The sequence below is a fragment of the Ascaphus truei genome, chromosome 22 (assembly GCF_040206685.1).
Source record: "Ascaphus truei isolate aAscTru1 chromosome 22, aAscTru1.hap1, whole genome shotgun sequence".
Taxonomy (NCBI): Eukaryota; Metazoa; Chordata; class Amphibia; order Anura; family Ascaphidae; genus Ascaphus; species Ascaphus truei.
This window is the reverse complement of record NC_134504.1, coordinates 1308055-1329988: the sequence shown is the minus strand read 5'-3', so window position 1 is coordinate 1329988 and position 21934 is coordinate 1308055. Positions and strand designations below refer to the sequence as shown.

Sequence of the window (21934 nt, the reverse complement as noted above, 5' to 3'; positions counted from 1 at the left end):
AAAAAAACGGAACGTTTTGGGAGTTTTGAAAAAGTAATCGGTACACCAAGCCCAAAAACCAGGACAATCCCGGAAAAACCGGGACATCTGGTCACTTTTTGTTGAAGTTCTTCTATCTGGCATTGACCAAGGCACATCTGTAAAGTGCACCGATTTTCATATTAGAAGGTCTTATATATAGGGCTGCCATGATCCCCCTCCTACAAATGGTCTAAATGGTCCCTGACAAGCTCTGGCACCCCCCGCTCACCAACCCTCCTCCAAGCTCAGCAAATGCCGCTCTATCCTCTGCTTAACAAACAGGTTCCCTGGGGCCCAGGGAGAGACGTCAGTCCCAGCTCCTTGGAACTTGATGGTGGGCCGGCTGATATAAAGATGTAGCCGGCTTCACTGTCCCCTCTGGTGCATTATGGGGGATATTTGTAATATTCCGCACCCCCGAATCCTGTGGAAACTCTGTGATATTCTGCATTATAACGGGATATGCTTTGCCATTTGGGAAACAAATCTGTAAATGACTAATTCTGTGCTGTGAGACATAATTAATCTTTATGTTGTTCTAGACATATTCAGGTCTCTTCTGCGTCACTGTGAACCCCTATAAGTGGTTGCCAGTGTACAACCCCGAAGTAGTTGAGGCCTACAGAGGGAAGAAGCGTCAGGAGGCTCCCCCCCATATCTTCTCCATCTCTGACAACGCCTATCAGTTCATGTTGACTGGTAAGTAAGAATAACACCCATTTCTAGTTTATAGTGTGTTAGCTTTAGTGTAACCCTTCTAACCCAGTCCGGCCCTTTCTCCCAACAAAAACACCACTGGTCAGCACAAATAAAAGATGGCCACATGGTGACCCCGGAGAAGGAATTTCAGATCTCAGTCATTTCCTTTCCTTCTATTTATTACTCTTATCACAAGGCCTGAAGTTCTGGGCGCCATATTGGTCAGAAATGTGGCCTCAATGGCTAGGAGTCATCAAAGTGCGAATTGCCGATATATCTGCCGTACACCTTATTGGCGTGTGTTGCCGGTTCCGTGCCGATACCCAGGTCCTGATTGGATGACTCCTTTGTAGGATATCTTACAGGGTTCTTCAAAGAGGAAATTTGAGTTCACAGAGCTCTCCAAACCTTCACTAATCTTACTTTTGTAGCACAAAATACATAGTGTAATCTTGTAGTAGTTTTTTTCTAATTGTAATTACAGTAGAGGACGTTACAGGCATACCCCGCATTAACATACGCAACGGGACCGGAGCATGTATGTAAAGCGAAAATGTACTTAAAGTGAAGCACTACCTTTTCCCACTTATCGATGCATGTACTGTACTGCAATCGTCCTATACGTGCTTAACTGATGTAAATAACGCATGTGTAACAGGCTCTATAGTCTCCCCGCTTGCGCACAGCTTCGGTACAGGTAGGGAGCCGGTATTGCTGTTCAGGACGTGATGACAGGCGCATGCGTGAGCTGCCGTTTGCCTATTGGGCGATATGTACTTACTCGCGAGTGTACTTAAAGTGAGTGTACTTAAAGCGGGGTATGCCTGTATACTTTCAGGAATGAAAAAAGTTTTTTTTTTTTTAAACATATTTTAATATGTTTGTGTTTAACTCCATATTTCCACAGACCGCGAAAACCAGTCTATTTTGATCACGTACGTATAAAAAAAGACGTGTTTTATTACTGTATTTCGTTAACTAATTTTTCTGCCTAATCCTATTACAGCCAGTATTTTGCAATGACAGTTCTTTCTGTGAAATATAAGGAAAACAACTAAAGTGTTAGCCCTGTGAAATAAATACATTGAAATAACGCTCTAAAAATGGCCTATTCAGTTGTCAGAGTGCTTTTTTTTTGTTTAAATAGTGACATTGTGCCTATTTTTAAGAAATTGTTAAATATTGAGGCAGAAGCTAATTTTCCAAATATTTAGACAACATTAAAAACAGTGTTCTTAAAACAAAATGGCGCAGAGTTTTATTCAAATAGATCTGTTCAAAAATAATAATAATTATAGGGAAACTATAGGTTAGAAAATAAAAAGTAGGGGGTTCACTGGCCTTGTAAATAAAAACTTAATGATACTCAGTCACTACCCCATAGTACCAATACCCATTAACCACTGAGTATATAGTGAGCCAACAAAACATTACAGCAAGCTACGACATTCATATGGAACAATAGGCAGCCATCTTTGATTTGTGATGTCATTTATAGTGTTGCCAATGTTGTCCCATGTCACCTTGATCCTGTACTCCAGTCCTGGCTCTCGCTCCACTGTCCATAGAAATGTGGGAATCCAGTGGCCTCGGAGTTTAGAAAATAAGGAAAATATGGCACTTTGGGCTTATTCTATATCAGCTGAGGTGGCCGATCAGGTTCAATAACAGCCTGCTACAGAATAAGCCCCTTTGTGCAGGACACGGCCTGCGCTGAGATTCCTCACAAAGGATTCTGGGAGTAACACCACCGTTAGGGATGACCAAACAAAAGTCAGGTTAAATCCCTGTGTAAACTACATTGTATAGTGGGCTCTATGTATGGGTGTGAGAGGGAACGCTGCGTTACTGAGCTTTAAAGATGCATGTTAGCACTTAACGATGCATTACTGAGCTTTAAAGATGCATGTTAGCACTTAACGATGCGTTACTGAGCTTTAAAGATGCATGTTAGGTGTTAACGATACGTTAACGCAGGTTAAGGCCTCGCTAAGTCAGTAACGAACCTCGGTGGATCTCGACCTTAGTGCCTTTAATATATCTGGGCCGTAATGTTTCTACACATCGATGCACACACACCGCTACCAAGCACAAGTCGGTGCTCTCAGCTACACCTGTGTACCCGGCTTAGTTATAATACTGGCCTTTTCTCCCCCAGCGGAGAATCCGGTGCCGGGAAGACTGTGAACACCAAACGCGTCATCCAATATTTTGCAACAATCGCAGCTGTTGGTGACTCCAAGAGAAAGGAATCAATCACTGGAATAAAGGTGAAATACGAGCACTCAGAAAGAAGGGGTACCACTGGAAGGGGTACCTCTGGAAGGGGTACCACTGGAAGAGGTACCTCTGGAAGGGGTACCACTGGAAGGGGTACCTCTGGAAGGGGTACCACTGGAAGGGGTACCTCTGGAAGGGGTACCACTGGAAGGGGTTCCACTGGAAGGGGTACCTCTGGAAGGGGTACCACTGGAAGGGGTTCCACTGGAAGGGGTACCTCTGGAAGGGGTACCACTGGAAGGGGTACCACTGGAAGGGGTTCCACTGGAAGGGGTTCCACTGGAAGGGGTACCTCTGGAAGGGGTACCACTGGAAGGGGTTCCACTGGAATTGCTCTAGAGATGTTCGACCTGTAGAACAATGGTGTACAACAGGCCTCATCAACTAGTCAACTTCATCAGGCCAAATCAGAAAGTAGAAGGGGCCACAAGCTTACTGTAATTTTACATATGTTTAAAGACTTAAAAATTACTTTATTTCAATGTTTTGCAAGTATTTATAACATCTGTACCATATATATTTACATAACCTTAACTTACAAGTAAGTTTCAGATCCCGCGCCGGGCGCCACATCCAGGTCCCATGCCAGGCGCCACATCCAGGTCCCGCGCCGTGTGCCACATCCAGGTCCCGCGCCGGGCGCCACATCCAGGTCCCGCGCCGGGCACCATATCCAGGTCCCGCGCCGGGCGCCACATCCAGATCCCATGCCAGGCGCCACATCCAGGTCCCGCGCCGGGCGCCACATCCAGGTCCCGCGCCGGGCACCATATCCAGGTCCCGCGCCGGGCGCCACATCCAGATCCCATGCCAGGCGCCACATCCAGGTCCCGCGCCGGGCGCCACATCCAGGTCCCGCGCCGGGCGCCATATCCAGGTCCCGCGCCGGGCGCCACATCCAGGTCCCGTGCCGGGCGCCACATCCAGATCCCATGCCAGGCGCCACATCCAGATCCCGCGCCACATCCAGATCCCGCGCCAGGCGCCACATCCAGGTCCCATGCCAGGCGCCCCATCCAGGTCCCACGCCGGGCGCCACATCCAGATCCTTTGCCGGGCGCCAGTAGACAATATATCTACTCTGAAAACATAAAGAGAGGGGTTCTTTTGCCGGGGGGACACCATATTTCTAGTCTTTCTGTCAGTAGAAGAATTAGCTGCAGCCTCAGGCTCCCGGTCCTAAGAATTATTATTATGGTTCTATTATTAGGGAACTCTGGAGGATCAAATCATCCAGGCTAACCCTCTGCTGGAAGCCTTCGGCAACGCCAAGACCGTGAGGAACGACAACTCCTCCCGCTTTGTAAGTTTGCAACCACCGTCAACTTTGCCATGTGGAATTTAAACTTTAGAACGCAGCCGACAAAAGCTCTAGATCTAGAGAGTCCAGGAATAATATGTACAGTCAGGAAGGTAAAAGTGACATGTAATTGCCTAGAATTCTTGTGTGCAGCCAAACCTCTGTATGACACGGGATTATAGAAGATCCAAGCATTGGTTTTCCCTATAGAGTGCTCTGTTCATGCTGCATTCACGTCTGCACATACAGGAAATATACAGGAAATGCTCAGGAAATGTGCAGGAAATGCACAGGAAATGCACCGGAAATGAATTGTGCATTAAAGCTACTTGTAAAACAATACATTTTCAACATGTTGAGCCCAAGCAAAAGCACAGCTTTTATGTTCACAAATTCCAATTTCCTAATATTGAATGGGGTTATGTACTAATTCATCACGCCCACTGTATACTGTTATAAACCTGTTATAAACCACCAAAAATCTATACACTATTGTAACTTCATTTGTTCCTTATATTTCTTTACCAAAATGAATGTGTCTGAGAGAGCGAAGAGACAGCAGGCTGGGCCACTCCGTCACAAAGCCCCTTAGGGAGAGATTTACTAAGCTCTGCTAAGAGGGACCAGAGCTCAAACCCGCATTAACTGCCATTCAAATGAAACGTCAGTGTCCTGGTATCAGAGCGCAGGGAACGCCAGCCGCCGTTTCCAATATCTTAATAATTACCAATGTGACAATACAAACATAGGAGAGATCGGTGAGGTCTTTCTGGGAAAAAAGGTGCCGGGACCCCGAGAAAAGGGAAGCAAGTTTATATCTAAATGTCAATAGATTCCTCCAGCACCTGATACCGTCCCCGTCTGTATTCCAGTCACACTCCTAATCATTCATAGGTGTTATATGCAGTCGCTTGTTTACCTCTAAATAAGGTACCAGAACCTGAGTTCCCCTACAAGAACAGTCCGACTATTAAACACTAAGAACTTTCTTGTGCGTATCACAAAAACCCACAACAAATATATATCTACAATCTGTTCATCTCTGATATTTGGGCCACGGATCTGCTGTAACACACACATAGTCCTACACCTTTCCCGGATGTCCCCCCCCCGTCGGCGGCCCTGCCCAGGGCTACATCCACTTCCACGTATCTTCAAAGACCAATAACGTAACGTGGTCTTCTCCCATAATGTGCACCGCGTCACTAGTGTTCCACGTATTTCAGGGTCTAGCAACGCTGGCATACATATCATCACGCTATTGGAAACCAACGCAACATTATCCTACAATAACGTGATGTTACGCCTCAGGGAACATCCATTCCTAATTTAGGTAACGTGACGTTATGAGTCCTCACTTACTGGAGCTTTGTGGATTTAGGCCATCGTGAGTGCACTCAGTGATCAGAAAGGTGCTGCTGTGCCCATTCTCTCACTGGAGCTGTAAAATCAGCGCAGAGCTTTTGCCTAAACTAGGGGGTCCCAGTTATAAAGGATCAGAGGTTCTGTTGCATGAACGCCCTTGTTATAGAGGGGTAGCCCCTTTCCACTAGTGGGCCATAGTGGCTCGGATTACAAATTCTTCTTTTTACGTGGCAGGGCAAATTCATCCGCATTCACTTTGGTACCACTGGAAAGTTGGCATCAGCAGACATTGAAACATGTAAGTATTTTAATGCTAACATGCTTATAAAAGCATTATATATATAGCGTGTATATTTATATATATATATATATATATATATATATATATATATATATATATATATATGTATACAACAAAAAACAAACTGAGATGCCCAAAGCTGCTTCCAATGTGACAAAAATACACAGTGCAATACCTATATATTTTTTTGAAAAAGGGTAATTTAGTTTAACCCTTTGGACAAAGCGTCTTAAGCCTGCTGCCACTTTCAAGGCATGACCGTTAGCAGGTCCTAACACTACCTGAGTTACAATTCTTATTTACCTGTATAATTACAGGAAGAATGACATATGTATATACAGAACACACACACACACACACACGCACACGCACACGCACACGCACACGCACACGCACACGCACACACACACGCACACATATTTAAGATATAATTGTGGATATTTTGGGGGAATGTTATTGCAGATCTACTGGAAAAGTCCAGAGTAACTTTCCAGCTAAATGCTGAACGAAGCTACCACATCTTCTACCAGATCCTCTCTAATAAAAAGCCGGAACTTATTGGTAAGTATATAACCACTGATCCTATTCTCATTGTTGGAGATCCTTGGGGGAGCAATATTGCAGCAAAACTGGGATGACAAGAGATGTTTTTATTTTGCACCTCTTTGCGCCAGTGTAATATATTAAAATACTTGCTCCAAACATGCCACAGGTTTGCACTAGGTTGCAATATGAGGATTGTGTATAGGTAGAGTAACACAGGACACAATGATACACTATGTATCACAATTTGCATTCTGCAAATTTACAAGGAAACATTTTTCCATAGTATTGTACAATGACCATGTGATGCACTATACCATGTGATGCACTATACCATGTGATGCACTATACCATGTGATGCACTATACCAGGCCTGCACTATCCACCCCCATACCCTCTTAACCTTGCCAAATAAAAATAGCATTTTCCTGAGAAAGGGACTTTGGTACCCCAAAACATTGAACCCTTTTATCTCCTGTGTACACAATAAATTGTCCTATTGGATCTTTGCACTGGATGTGTGTGTCTGTCTTCTCCTTTCGTATTTTGAATATATTTGTACATAGTTAACAGATCCCTTATTTCTAATGTAAACAAATCTCATTTAGCTATCCTTATCTCATGAGTTAGACCTTCCACCCCCTTTATTCATTTGGTGGCTCTTCTCTGCACTCTCTCTAGTTCCATAATGATTTTTTTATGGAGTGAGGCCCAAAACTGTACTCCATATTCAAGATGTGGTCTTACTAATAATCTATACAGTGGCAACATGATGCTGTCTTCTCTCCCTTCCTTACCCCATTTTTTTGCAAGATAATATCCTATTAGCCTTTGCAGTTACAGCCTGACATTGAGCACTATTGCAAAACCTGCTGTCTACAAGCTTCTCCTAATTCCTTGCCCGTCAATAATTGACATTTCTTTGCTTTAATACATAGCAGATGCAGTTTCAATACAATAATACTATTTTTTTTATATAGCTGAACATAATATTTTGTAGGTACAATAAGTCAGTGCCCCATAGAGCTTACAATCTAAGTTTGGTGTCTGAGAAACAGGGAGCTAAAGTGACTTTCCCAAGGTCACACGAGACAGACAGTGGGATTTGAACCCAGTTGAGGGATTTGTCCTGGAACATTTTCTCCTTGCAGTCCCAGACTGCTAACTCCCCATCCTAACACATTCCTTCCTTCCTCTCCAGATATGCTTCTGATTACAAAAAACCCGTACGATTTTCCATACATCAGCCAGGGGGAGATATCAGTGGCCAGCATTGATGATACAGAGGAATTAATGGCCACGGATGTAAGTGCCACAGTTATGAACTTTCACTGCCAGAGGAACCGGTAACACATGTCTTTATCCAGAAGCTAAAGGTTTGCATGGGGGCACGGGCTGCCTGCCACATGTACGGGGCCACGGACTTGGGCTCTGGGGTTGTTGGAGGTTTGTGGAGGGGTGGGGGGTTACAGAAGGTTTTTTGGAGTGGAGTGTGGGCGGGGTGTGTGGAAGCTTTGTTAAGTGGCGTGGGGGCAGGGTTGCCACCTTCTACTGAAGGCCAACCAGGAGAAAATTGAAAAAAAAATTCCCTTACTTGGCGTGGCATGGCGTGGCATGGCGTGCTGCGCCTCCCGGCATCCTGCTGCAACTCCCTCTCCAACTGCAGTGAGCGTGGCTGCGTGGCGTAAAATAACGCAACGCTACCCGACGTCACGTTGCCATGTGACGCCGCGTAGCGTCATGACATCACGTAGCGCCCCGTTGTCATGGCAACCATGTTCACAGCCATGTTCACTGCTGTTGGAGGGGGAATTGCAGGAGAATGCCGGAGACGCCGCCGCAGCACGCCGCAGCACGCCGCAGCACGCCGCACCGCGCCGCCACCTGGAGATTGACAGGCTAAACCCGTAGCTCGGAGGTAAGTGCCCAAAACCCGGAGTCTCCGGGTCAAACCGGGAGAGTGGCAACCCTGCGTGGGGGGCTTGGACGTGGGCTCAATCAGACGATCGCTGAAGCTTTGCCCACTTCAGTGGCCCTGGCTCTCCCCCTCTTGTTGGCCGCCCGACTGTAAACATTGAAACTGAGATATATACGCTGTGCGCGGCGCGTCGGACAATGCCGAGGTTAATAGTTACCTTTGGATATTATTTATTCCCGCGAGTAACACGCTGAGCTGAGCGACTCTCTATCCCGGTATTCTCCTGTTATCCGAACGTAGAGCGCCATTGATATCCTCGGCTTTACCCCCGAAGAAAAGCTTGGGATTTACAAATTAACGGGGTCGGTGATGCACTACGGCGTGATGAAGTTCAAGCAGAAACCGCGCGAGGAGCAGGCGGAGCCCGACGGCTCAGAGGGTACGGACATACTGATACACTGCAATAAATGCTGATTACCGACACTAACACCGGGAAACACGGGCCGTGGGGCCAGTCTGCGGCTGTAATCCCAGTATCGGGGGGTTATGTAGCAAGGGGTGCACATGCGCATAGTTATGCCAAGTTGATGCTTAAACTGTTAATTGTACGTTCTACCTTTGCATCAATGTATAGTATGAAGGTGTTTTGGATCAACTTTGCGCCTTTTCAGTGAGAGCGATTTGAGGAGGAGTTATAGGGAGCGGTTATAGGAGCAGTTAGGGGAGGAGTTATAGGGAGCGGTTATAGGAGCAGTTAGGGGAGCGGTTATAGGAGCAGTTAGGGGAGGAGTTATAGGGAGTGGTTATAGGAGCAGTTAGGGGAGGAGTTATAGGGAGCGGTTACAGGAGCAGTTAGGGCAGCGGTTATAGGAGCAGTTAGGGGAGGAGTTATAGGGAGCGGTTACAGGAGCAGTTAGGGGAGGAGTTATAGGGAGCGGTTACAGGAGCAGTTAGGGGAGCGGTTATAGGAGCAGTTAGGGGAGGAGTTATAGGGAGTGGTTATAGGAGCAGTTAGGGGAGGAGTTATAGGGAGCGGTTACAGGAGCAGTTAGGGCAGCGGTTATAGGAGCAGTTAGGGGAGGAGTTATAGGGAGCGGTTACAGGAGCAGTTAGGGGAGGAGTTATAGGGAGTGGTTATAGGAGCAGTTAGGGGAGGAGTTATAGGGAGCGGTTATAGGAGCAGTTAGGGGAGGAGTTGTAGGGAGCGGTTATAGGAGGAATAATACTAATAAATAATGCAAGTGGCTGATAATTACTGTAGGTAGGTGACTGGCACCTTTAAAATAAACCTCACACAATTTGCTTGAGATGAAGGTATTTCCACAGTAACCCAATTCCTTGGTTTGTACTGAAGCTCATCTCCCATGTACCAGGATTACATAGACATGATGAGACTGCCCTTTTAATGATGTTATCAATACTGAAGTATAAATCCTTCTCTTTTTATAGTGGCTGATAAAATAGCGTATCTGACTGGGCTGAACTCAGCAGACTTGTTAAAAGGTTTGTGCAATCCCAGGGTCAAAGTTGGAAACGAATATGTCACCAAGGGTCAAACTGTGGATCAGGTACTGTATATATAACTGCACCAAGCTCTCTCTCTCTATATATATACACTGTATATAACACGCAGATTGCTGTATAATGAGGGCAAATCACTCCGCGTTCCTCCCTGTGCTGCAGGTGCACCAGAATGTGAACGCACTGGCCAAGTCCGTGTATGAGAAGCTGTTCCTGTGGATGGTGACCCGGATAAACCAGCAGCTGGACACTAAGTTACCCCGTCAGCACTTCATTGGCGTGCTGGATATCGCTGGCTTTGAAATCTTTGAGGTTGGTATTACTGAGAACGACTTATTGCTTTCTCAGTGTTTTGTGTGACTAAGGACACGCAGTAACATTCCCACAAAGTGACATCAGAGCGGACAAACTGAAAGGGCGCACATACTAAGGACAAAGTGAAAGGGCGCACATACTAAGGACAAAGTGAAAGGGCGCACATACTAAGGACAAAGTGAAAGGGCGCATAAGTTACATAGTTACTTACATGCTCCGGTCCCATTGCGTACGTTTATGCGGGGTATGCCTGTAGTTACATAGTTACATACATGCTCCGGTCCCATTGCGTACATTAATGCTGGGTATGCCTGTAGTTACATAGTTACATACATGCTCCGGTCCCATTGCGTACGTTAATGTGGGGTATGCCTGTAGTTACATAGTTACATACATGCTCCGGTCCCATTGCGTACGTTAATGCGGGGTATGCCTGTAGTTACATAGTTACATACATGCTCCGGTCCCATTGCGTACGTTAATGCGGGGTATGCCTGTAGTTACATAGTTACATACATGCTCTGGTCCCATTGCGTACGTTAATGTGGGGTATGCCTGTAGTTACATAGTTACATACATGCTCTGGTCCCATTGCGTACGTTAATGCGGGGTATGCCTGTAGTTACATAGTTACATACATGCTCCGGTCCCATTGCGTACGTTTATGCGGGGTATGCCTGTAGTTACATAGTTACATACATGCTCCGGTCCCATTGCGTACATTAATGCTGGGTATGCCTGTAGTTACATAGTTACATACATGCTCCGGTCCCATTGCGTACGTTAATGCGGGGTATGCCTGTAGTTACATAGTTACATACATGCTCCGGTCCCATTGCGTACGTTAATGTGGGGTATGCCTGTAGTTACATAGTTACATACATGCTCCGGTCCCATTGCGTACGTTAATGCGGGGTATGCCTGTAGTTACATAGTTACATACATGCTCCGGTCCCATTGCGTACGTTAATGCGGGGTATGCCTGTAGTTACATAGTTACATACATGCTCTGGTCCCATTGCGTACGTTAATGTGGGGTATGCCTGTAGTTACATAGTTACATACATGCTCTGGTCCCATTGCGTACGTTAATGCGGGGTATGCCTGTAGTTACATAGTTACATACATGCTCCGGTCCCATTGCGTACGTTAATGTGGGGTATGCCTGTAGTTACATAGTTACATACATGCTCCGGTCCCATTGCGTACATTAATGCGGGGTATGCCTGTAGTTACATAGTTACATACATGCTCTGGTCCCATTGCGTACGTTAATGTGGGGTATGCCTGTAGTTACATAGTTACATACATGTTCCGGTCCCATTGCGTACGTTAATGCGGGGTATGCCTGTAGTTACATAGTTACATACATGCTCTGGTCCCATTGCATACGTTAATGCCGGGTATGCCTGTGTTACATAGTTACATACATGCTCTGGTCCCATTGCGTACGTTAATGTGGGGTATGCCTGTAGTTACATAGTTACATACATGTTCCGGTCCCATTGCGTACGTTAATGCGGGGTATGCCTGTAGTTACATAGTTACATACATGCTCTGGTCCCATTGCGTACGTTAATGCCGGGTATGCCTGTAGTTACATAGTTACATACATGCTCTGGTCCCATTGCGTACGTTAATGTGGGGTATGCCTGTAGTTACATAGTTACATACACGCTCCGGTCCCATTGCGTACGTTAATGCGAGGTGTGCCTGTGTTACTGAGTTACATACATGCTCCGGTCCCATTGTGTATGTTAATGCGGGGTATGCCTGTGTTACATAGTTACATACATGCTCTGGTCCCATTGCGTACGTTAATGCCGGGTATGCCTGTGTTACATAGTTACATACATGCTCTGGTCCCATTGCGTACGTTAATGTGGGGTATGCCTGTAGTTACATAGTTACATACATGCTCTGGTCCCATTGCGTACGTTAATGCGGGGTATGCCTGTGTTACATAGTTACATACATGCTCCGGTCCCATTGCGTACATTAATGCGGGGTATGTCTGTAGTTACATAGTTACGTACATGCTCCGGTCCCATTGCGTACGTTAATGCGGGGTATGCCTGTAGTTACATAGTTACATACATGCTCCGGTCCCATTGCGTATGTTAATGAGGGGTATGCCTGTAGTTACATAGTTACATACATGCTCCGGTCCCATTGCGTACGTTAATGCGGGGTATGCCTGTAGTTACATAGTTACATACATGGTCCGGTCCCATTGCGTACGTTAATGCGGGGTATGCCTTGTAGTTACATAGTTACATACATGGTCCGGTCCCATTGCGTACGTTAATGCGGGGTATGCCTGTAGTTACATAGTTACATACATGCTCCGGTCCCATTGCGTACGTTAATGCGGGGTATGCCTGTAGTTACATAGTTACATACATGCTCCGGTCCCATTGCGTACGTTAATGCGGGGTATGCCTGTAGTTACATAGTTACATACATGCTCCGGTCCCATTGCGTACGTTAATGCGGGGTATGCCTGTAGTTACATAGTTACATACATGCTCCGGTCCCATTGCGTACGTTAATGCGGGGTATGCCTTGTAGTTACATAGTTACATACATGGTCCGGTCCCATTGCGTACGTTAATGCGGGGTATGCCTGTAGTTACATAGTTACATACATGCTCCGGTCCCATTGCGTACGTTAATGCGGGGTATGCCTGTATATTTTATCTAAATACATATGCAATCAATAAAGATTCAATGTAGCTATGGTACAGATGTAATAATTGCCATCTCTTTAGCTTAACAGCTTGGAGCAGCTCTGCATCAACTTCACCAATGAGAAACTGCAACAGTTCTTCAACCATCACATGTTTGTCCTGGAACAAGAGGAATACAAGAAGGAAGGGATCCAGTGGGACTTCATCGACTTTGGGATGGATTTGGCTGCCTGCATTGAGCTGATAGAAAAGGTAACGTCGCCTGCATTACATACTGTATCTCTCTAGTACAGTGAGCTTATATCATCCTGTGTATCTCTAGTACAGTGAGCTTATATCATCCTGTGTATCTCTAGTACAGTGAGCTTATATCATCCTGTGTATCTCTAGTACAGTGAGCTTATATCATCCTGTGTATCTCTAGTACAGTGAGCTTATATCATCCTGTGTATCTCTAGTACAGTAAGCTTATATCATACTGTATCTCTCTAGTACAGTGAGCTTATATCATCCTGTGTATCTCTAGTACAGTGAGCTTATATCATCCTGTATCTCTCTAGTACAGTGAGCTTATATCATCCTGTGTATCTCTAGTACAGTGAGCTTATATCATCCTGTGTATCTCTAGTACAGTGAGCTTATATCATCCTGGAAAAAGGCTGTCTCCTCTTCTATGGAAGTCAGCCAGTAACCCAACCTGTTATATGCGTGTTCTGTGGTTGGGGCAAATACTTTTTCATGATTTGTACATAGCTGATTCTCTGCTTTCAACAGTTTGAAACACCTGTTTTCTTTGCAGCCAATGGGCATTTTCTCCATCCTGGAAGAGGAGTGCATGTTTCCCAAGGCGACAGACACTTCGTTCAAGAACAAGCTGTATGACCAACATCTGGGCAAGTCCTCCAACTTCCAGAAGCCCAAGATTGTCAAAGGCAAACCTGAGGCTCACTTCTCGTTGATTCATTACGCTGGGACGGTGGACTACAACATCAAAGGGTGGCTGGAGAAAAACAAGGACCCCCTGAATGAAACGGTTGTTGGACTCTATCAAAAATCTTCCATGAAGATCTTGGCCAATCTGTATGCTACATATGCTCCTACAGATGCAGGTAAGGAATTGCAAACAGGTGGCTATCCCTGTCTCCTGTGAGATAATGATATGGAGAGATCAATCGAAAGGATCTTTGTTGAATAAATAGCTTGGTGGTAAGAACACTGCCGTGAGGGTGGGGGAGCCCTGTCAGATAGCTCTCCTTGTGATCTAAATCAGGGGGGCTCAACTCCAGTCTTCAAGACCCCCAACAGGCCATGTTTTAAGGATATTCCAGCTTCAGCATTGGTGGCTCACCTGCCAGGGAGCCACCTGTGCTGAAGCAGGGACTAATTGAGCCACCTGTGCTGAAGTTGGGATATCCTTAAAACCTGACATGTTGGGGGATCTTGAGGAGTGAAGTTTAGCTCCCCCTGACCCATATCTCCTCTTATTCCTACGTGATTGACTTTATACAATTTGAAAGAGCAGTCCCCCCTAATCAGCTGGGAAGTACAAGTTTTGTTTGTTGATTGATCTAAGGGGTTTATTCTATGTTCCGCAAAGTGGCTGATTCAGTTGGTTTTCTGCCGACTGCAATGGGGAGTTTTGGTGGACAATGGCCCGATCGACTTCTTTGGGGTATATACAATGGGCCCCTAAGGCTCTTACTCACTAATGGGGCTGAGCTTTAGCTCATCTAAACACCCATTCAATTGAAACAGGAGTTTGGTCATGCTAATAAAGGTTAGCCCCGTTTAGTGAATTTGGGCCAAAGTATCTTAAGCACGCAGTGCTTTAATTTCAAGAAATAATAAAACGGTTACAAAAACAACAAAAAGGGCATTTGTGCATTCAAGGCTGTCTTTATCTAATGAATCGTATGTGTTGTTACCAGACGCCCCACCAAAAAAGGCAGCTAAGAAGAAGGGGTCCTCCTTCCAGACAGTGTCTGCTCTGTTCCGGGTAAGTGCGCTCTGATTATAACTATATACAGATAAAGTGATAAGAGAAATGTCCACAGAGAAGAGCAGTAACTTCCAGAACAATACGGCTAGCACTGGACTGGGCCAATTGTAAGATTGTGTATTGAAAATCAAAATACAAAGTAGCAAAACATTACAAAAAGATATGTTACATATGGCAGCATGTAAATGCAACCAAATATCAAATGAAACTCCCCAAAAAGCACGAGTACTTACAAATGCTGACACACGTGCAAAGAGAGGCAGAAAATGCATACGGAATTGATACTTTTCTGATTATAAGGCATATGGGGCCTCATGCAGAGAGCATCGTTATTTCGAAATGCGCCATTTTTTGTACAATTTCGCGCAGAAACCGGCAGAAAATGGCGAGTTACGAAAAACGCGCCATTTTGTTTTTTCTATTGCTAAAACTCGCCTCGCGGCTGGAGAGAACCTCCATCTCGCCATTTTTAAAACTCTCCGAATGCAGAGAGGTGCGAACGGCATGTAGCGGCTGTTCGCGCCAAGAAAATGGCGCGATTCTCGCATTTTTGCCGCGCCAGGAAAAGATGGCAAGATGGCGCTCGCCGCCTATAGTAAAGGGGAAAAAAAAGGCGCAAATTTGTTTTTACACGTTTCTGAAGCGCGCATCTCGCCAATTTAAACTCGCCACACGCATCCATGTTAAACATAGCAGAATTCGCACTTTTCTGCATATGGAGAATAAAACTCTCCAAAAAAGCTACTTTTTATGAAATTCGCCAATTTTAAAATTCTATGCTCTCTGCATGAGGCCCATGGTTTCTTAGCAACAATCAGTAAAAACATATAGGGGTATTTGTATCGAGCCCTCGCGAGATGGTGATTAGTTATAGATTGTGATACCTATCAAAAGGCCAACAGAAGAGTCATTCATACATATAATGGTTCGTATGGAGCTGTGAAAACCTCACTAGTCTCTTCTTCACATGAGGTTTCACAAGTGCTGTACACATAAATACATCTATGAATAACTTTCCTGTTGGGACATCAAGAGGTTTCCCAGCGTACAACACCTTAATAAGGACCAATATACAGGCGTTACTAGAACTTTGCCGTTAGTTCCGAGAGACGAGATGTGCGGTGAATCCGCCTGCGCAGAACACCTTCCAGCCACTCCTTTAATCACAGGTTGAAATACGAGCACGGCCCTCGTTACCTTGTATTTGCGCTTGTTGGTCCTAATTTAGTATGTCATTCTGTTTAGGTACTTGGTACCATTCTGGTCCCTCATTGTACCGCGCGGCGGTATATGCTGGTGCTTTAGAAATAAATAAGACCATATTCCTTCTGCTTGCGTCTGTATCAAATGTAAGAATGAAGCCGGAGAATAGTTACATCTCATTGTGTGCGCCATATAACTCTTTCTTCATGTACCCATTTCTCATACCACATACTGTACACAGGGAATTAACCTGGTTACTATAGAGAGGCATCGTGTGGGTTGTTGTAACGGAATAGTATGCTATACCGGGGTTTGCCACCAGATGTCAATAGAGCCTTTACGTACCGTATTTATCTTTGATTTCGAACTGTGATTTTCTGTCAATGTTGACAAGAAAAGAATAGTTCAGACAACCAGTTCAGACACCGATGGTACGTCTTCGAGTATTACTCCAAGGAACCCTTATTTACCATCAAACTGTTGGGAGAGGCATTTTGAACTTGTGTCTCTAAGTATTAAAGTATTACGGTATTATTACTATTAGCCCTGTGTGCGCAGACGTGCAAAGGCAGAGTAATTATTGGAGGCGTTACTTTGCATACCGGGGCGTGACACCATCGGGGTCTCTGTCCATCCCTCTCTCGTTCTTTGACACAGAGTTTTTCTCAGATTTACAGAGGGCGGTTTTTAATATAAAAGAGCAGTCCTCCCTGATCAGTTGGAAGTGCTAGTTTTGTTTGTTGATTGAGCTGAACCCCATTAATTTAAGCTTCGGGGACCCCCTGCTTCCGGAGTAGCTTACCTCCATAGGGGGCCGGTAGCCGCTTTGGCACGTTGGCTGGGGTAACGGCCACTTTTCAAAGCTCTTGTGTCCTGCGGCCAATAGGAAGCCTTAATGTCATCCGGTGCCACTGCCTGGCCCACGTGATGTGGGAGTTTTAAACTTGCAGGAGATACCGGCACCCCCTACGGAAGTACGGGGGGTTCACAGAGATTCAATTACTGGGGTTCAGCTCTGGAGACCTCCTGCTTCAAACCTATGTTTAAATATTTTTTTAAATACATTGTAAAAAATCGCCATCTTGGTTGCTCTTTCAAGAAGAGACACTACAGGCAGTCCTCGGTTATCCGACACAATGCGTTACAGGCAGTCCTCGGTTATCCGACACAATGCGTTACAGGCAGTCCTCGGTTATCCGACACAATGCGTTACTCAAAATGGCGTTGGATAGCGAAACGTTGTAAAGCGAAACACGTTTTCCCATAGGAACACTGTTTAAATGAAAGGTTCCGTTCCTGAAGGCATTTTAAATGCTAAAATACACAAAATATTTTACTCCGGCAATAAGATATGCAGCACACACATAAATTATATAGTGTATATACTGTATTATATATATAATATAACATAATATATAATATATTATATTTTTATATTATATAGTATAATATAGTATAATATATATATTATATACACATAAACAACTTTGCAAAGCGTCGTAAGAGCGTTGGATAAGCCGTTTTGGCGTTGTAAAAATGAACATAGGTATGCATTGCACAGCGTTGGATAAGCCATTCGTTGTAAAACGAGGACTGCTTGTGTCTATTTCTCAGATATAGTATAATTGGCTATGATATATTTAAAGTGTTAAGTATGATCATTTCTGTAAGACTGCTAGGTCTATGAGGATGATCTAACATCTAAATATGGTGTGTGTATCTCAGCTACAATGTATTCACTCAGCAGGGCTATTCACCCTAAACTACTAACTTATTATGGAAGGACTCCTCTGTTAGTTAACTAAACCAGGGGGGCTCAACTCCAGTCCTCAAGCCCCCCCCCCCCAACAGGTCAGGTTTTTAGGATATCTCAGCTTCAGCACACTTGGCTCAATCAGATCGAGCCACCTGTGCTGAAGCAGGGACTAATTGGATCACCTGTGCTGAAGCAGGGATATCCTGAAAACCTGACCTGTTGGGGTGTCTTGAGGACTGGAATTGAGACCCTGCACTAAACAACAAACCTACATGTCTCCAGATCCAATATGGCCCCTGTAACTCTCAGGTACACAATCTAGTAATCAACTATTTCACATCTATTTCCTGCAGGAAAACCTGAATAAACTGATGTCCAATTTGAGAAGTACTCACCCCCATTTTGTAAGGTGCCTCATTCCCAATGAAACTAAAACACCAGGTAATGTGACTGTCTGCGCTGTGCGCATGGAATCGGTGTTAGGGGCCAATGACGCCTTCCCAGGGCCAGCACTACAGTCCTAACCTGGGCGCTGGGATAATGGGCAGGGGGGGGAAGGGTGGGGTGGGAGTGGGCCGACTTCTAGCTGGGCGCAACTTCCTTGTTCGGACCACCAGGTCCCCTCAGCCCCACCCCATCGGCGGCCAAGTCAGTGCTAATAACAACATCCCATTCAATGTGTCTAATGAGTGGAACTGGTTGATGTATTCCAGGGGACATGGACCACCATCTTGTTTTGCACCAGCTGAGATGCAATGGCGTACTTGAGGGCATCAGGATCTGTAGGAAGGGATTTCCTAACAGAATCGCATATGCAGATTTTAAGCAAAGGTACATCATTAAAATTCAGTAATTCACTTCTATCTCCAATGTCCATAAAGGGAGATTTTCACCCCCCCCCCCCCCCCCCAGGCCTCTGCAGCTGGCACATGGTCCTTGCTCGAAATGAGAGAGAAGAAGATGTGACCAGCAGCAACGGAAAGTGTTCTTTACTGTACAGACAATGGAAATGTGGCATCTTATCCCCTTGGAGACTGTGACACAGTAAACACGTTTAAGAAAAGACGGGGCATATTTCTAGAAAAGAAGGGTATAAAGGGATATGCTGAATAAAACATATACAGACCATTGACCCTCGGAGAAATCTGTTCGCCATTACTGGGGTCAAGAATGATGGTTTCCGTTATCAGAGTTAATTGGAAGATGTTGCACTGGGGGGGGGGGGGGAGGGGGGGGTTCTCTTCACCTTCCTGTGGATCAATATAACTGCACATATTGGGAGAGTATTTCACTCAGCATTTGGCAAAGTTTGAACCTAAATTAGATATGTATATATATAGAAAATATGTTAATATATTACTAGGCAATTTATAATCTAAAGGTGTATATCTTAGTAAAACTCTTTAAGTAGCGAAGTGTGACCAGTTCCCAGGACCCCGGTCTTAGGCAGAATCGATTTTCTTTGACCATCACCAAGACATTCATTGTAAAAAGGGTTTTATTATTTATTGAAGTCTTTGAAAATATATCCTGCATTATTTTCTCTGACTGGATAGATACCGTATCTTGAATGCAAGTGCAATCCCAGACGGACAGTTCATCGACAGCAAGAAGGCCTGTGAAAAACTCTTGGGGACCATCGATATTGATCACACACAATATAAGTTTGGACACACCAAGGTAATGGATGGGTTAGAACTGGGTTAGAACTGGGTTAGAACTCTTTAGAGATCTCTGTGCGCGATACACTAAGCTCCGATAAGGACTATGGCCCCACAATGCCTTATTAGTCATTGTTCCAATTGGGATGATAGGGGAACCCCTGCTGCAGCCACAATGGTATGGTGTGATGGTGAACGGTGCTTAGGGTGTAGTACAGTAGTGAACAAGGAGAAAGAGAACCCTCTATAGCACTCGAGTTCACGCTCTGATGATGAGTGGGTGATTTAAAACATATTCTTTATTAGTGGCATATATAAAATAGTAGATGTTGGAACAACGTACTGGAGGTAGGTTGATCCTGGATATTAGTAGCCGTGTTGGCTCCGGATCAGTTAGTAGCTAAAATACCAGATATAACTATATTGGAACACTGGTAATAGAACAGCACAGAGATCCTGATGTGGACCTGTGTGATGGGGGTGTACTGCTAGGTGTGCTAAAATAGGTACTGAATAAACATATCACATTGTAGCAGGGTCTGCGTGAGTCCTTTAATAAGGTGGTAAGTGTGATATGTATATGCTGATAGACACTGGGAACATATATATAGTGGTTATCAGTGGTCGTATGTGCTGTCAGCTAAGTTGCCACTCTGTATATAGGTGTGTATCTAGCTAAGTGTCAGAATGACCTGAGGTAACCTTGATTGCTGTACTGCAGGGGTAAGTGTCCTGCATTAACCTCTAGGGCTGTATGTAGCAGGTAGATAGTGTAAGCAGAAGGTTGTTAGTAGTCTTTAACAGGAGGGCACTATAGCTAGAAGATATGTGGTCATATCCTAAATCAGAGGGTGAGCTGGAAGTAGGCACAGTTAGTGACCCTATGTGCTGCTGTCTAGAGTATCCCCAGCAGCAGCGCAGCTAGGGTGTTACTGCGGGTGACCAAAAATCAATAAACTATATAGGTTTAGCACTCTCTAAACAGACACCACACAAATCGAGGCTTAAAATGACCATCGGGGCACTTTTAGCCTGTATATCCTGCACGAGCAGGCTGCCGCATGAACTCGCGGTTAGAGACACATAATGCGGAGGCAGTCACTGGTCTGCGCGTGCACGTGGGAGAAGGGAGCCGACGCGCGCGTTTCGCGAGAGGCTTTCTCAAGGCGAAGGGTAAGTATGGTTAAGGGAACCCTGCAGGTAGGCAGGTATATATAGGGCCTCCAGAGAAATGACGTCATGGTTTAACCCCTGGTGCGCTGAGGTGTGCTTGGTGCTGTTTCAAGAACACAGTAAGTATGCCAATGTTAATAGCTGCATACCTCACACACTAAACAATAAAAATCTGACTCCTGTGTTGTCTCGTTTTTACTTCTTGTCAGATGTATGCCCAGTAGAGCCATAAATTGGCTCATTCTGTGCTACAGGGGTAGTATCAAGGTGGATGCCTAATAAAAGGTTATATGCTAATGGTATGTGGGTTCAGAGATGCCCTAATAAAAATAATAATGTCACCACTGTTAAGTGGCAGTAGTCAGTGTACAGGACTATGGAGTTGCCTGATACCATGATGGCAGAGCAAATGGAATGAATATAGGTAGTAATGATGAGGTAGGGGAGTGGTGTACATAGGGACAGTGGACATGGAAATATGATCTGTGTCATAGTATTACAGCTATGGGGAGTCATGGCAGATGTCACAGGGGTGTAGGTTATCACAGAAATGGGGTGTATAGGAATCCCTCATTGAGACCTCTAGGTGATAGTGTCCCAAGTGTGTAGATCCATTTGGACTCCTTTTGGAGGAGAGCTTTGTCCCAGTCTCCCCTTCTTTGTCCCCGAGTGAGGTGGTCAATTCCACAGAAGGTAACTGCTTTTAGATCCCCGCCATGACACAGATTGACGTGTCTCGACAGGGGTTTGTCGGTCTTGTTCCTGACAGTACCTATATGCTCAAGCACCCTCTGTTTTAGACATCTGCTGGTTTTGCCCACGTATATTTTCCCACATGTGCATATACCTTGATATATGACGCCCATGCTGAGGCAGTTGATAAAACTGCGTATTTGGTACATCTTTGAGTTATTCCAGTTCCCAAATTGTTTGGTAGTTCTCATATACTGACAGGCCTTACAGCGTTGGCAAGTGTAGGATCCCATAGGTTTGGGCGGTAGCCATGTTCTTGGTGTTTCATCCACAAAGTGGCTATGGACCAGTAGATCTTGCAAATTTTTGGCACGTCTACTGGTCATGGATGGATACTCATGAGTCACTCCTTTTAGGAGGTCGTCTGCTCTCAGAATGTGCCAGTGTTTTCTCAGAATTTTTCTTGCCAGGGGCCACTCCCTATTATAGGTGCCTA

The 21934-nt window shown here is 45.1% G+C and overlaps 1 protein-coding gene across 1 annotated transcript in view; it reads left to right on the top strand.

The window, feature by feature from the left end:
- LOC142472553 (myosin-3-like) overlaps positions 1-21934 on the top strand; it is a 57449-nt gene that overhangs the window by 9253 nt on the left and 26262 nt on the right. Inside the window, exons 4-19 of the mRNA XM_075579607.1 lie at positions 564-720; positions 1628-1655; positions 2879-2990; positions 4211-4303; positions 5900-5963; positions 6429-6527; positions 7711-7814; positions 8728-8866; positions 9877-9995; positions 10111-10260; positions 13035-13205; positions 13753-14062; positions 14882-14949; positions 18265-18352; positions 18625-18742; positions 19468-19591. Of these exons, the coding sequence (XP_075435722.1) occupies positions 564-720; positions 1628-1655; positions 2879-2990; positions 4211-4303; positions 5900-5963; positions 6429-6527; positions 7711-7814; positions 8728-8866; positions 9877-9995; positions 10111-10260; positions 13035-13205; positions 13753-14062; positions 14882-14949; positions 18265-18352; positions 18625-18742; positions 19468-19591 (1944 nt within the window). The remainder of the gene's footprint in view (positions 1-563; positions 721-1627; positions 1656-2878; positions 2991-4210; positions 4304-5899; positions 5964-6428; positions 6528-7710; positions 7815-8727; positions 8867-9876; positions 9996-10110; positions 10261-13034; positions 13206-13752; positions 14063-14881; positions 14950-18264; positions 18353-18624; positions 18743-19467; positions 19592-21934) is intronic.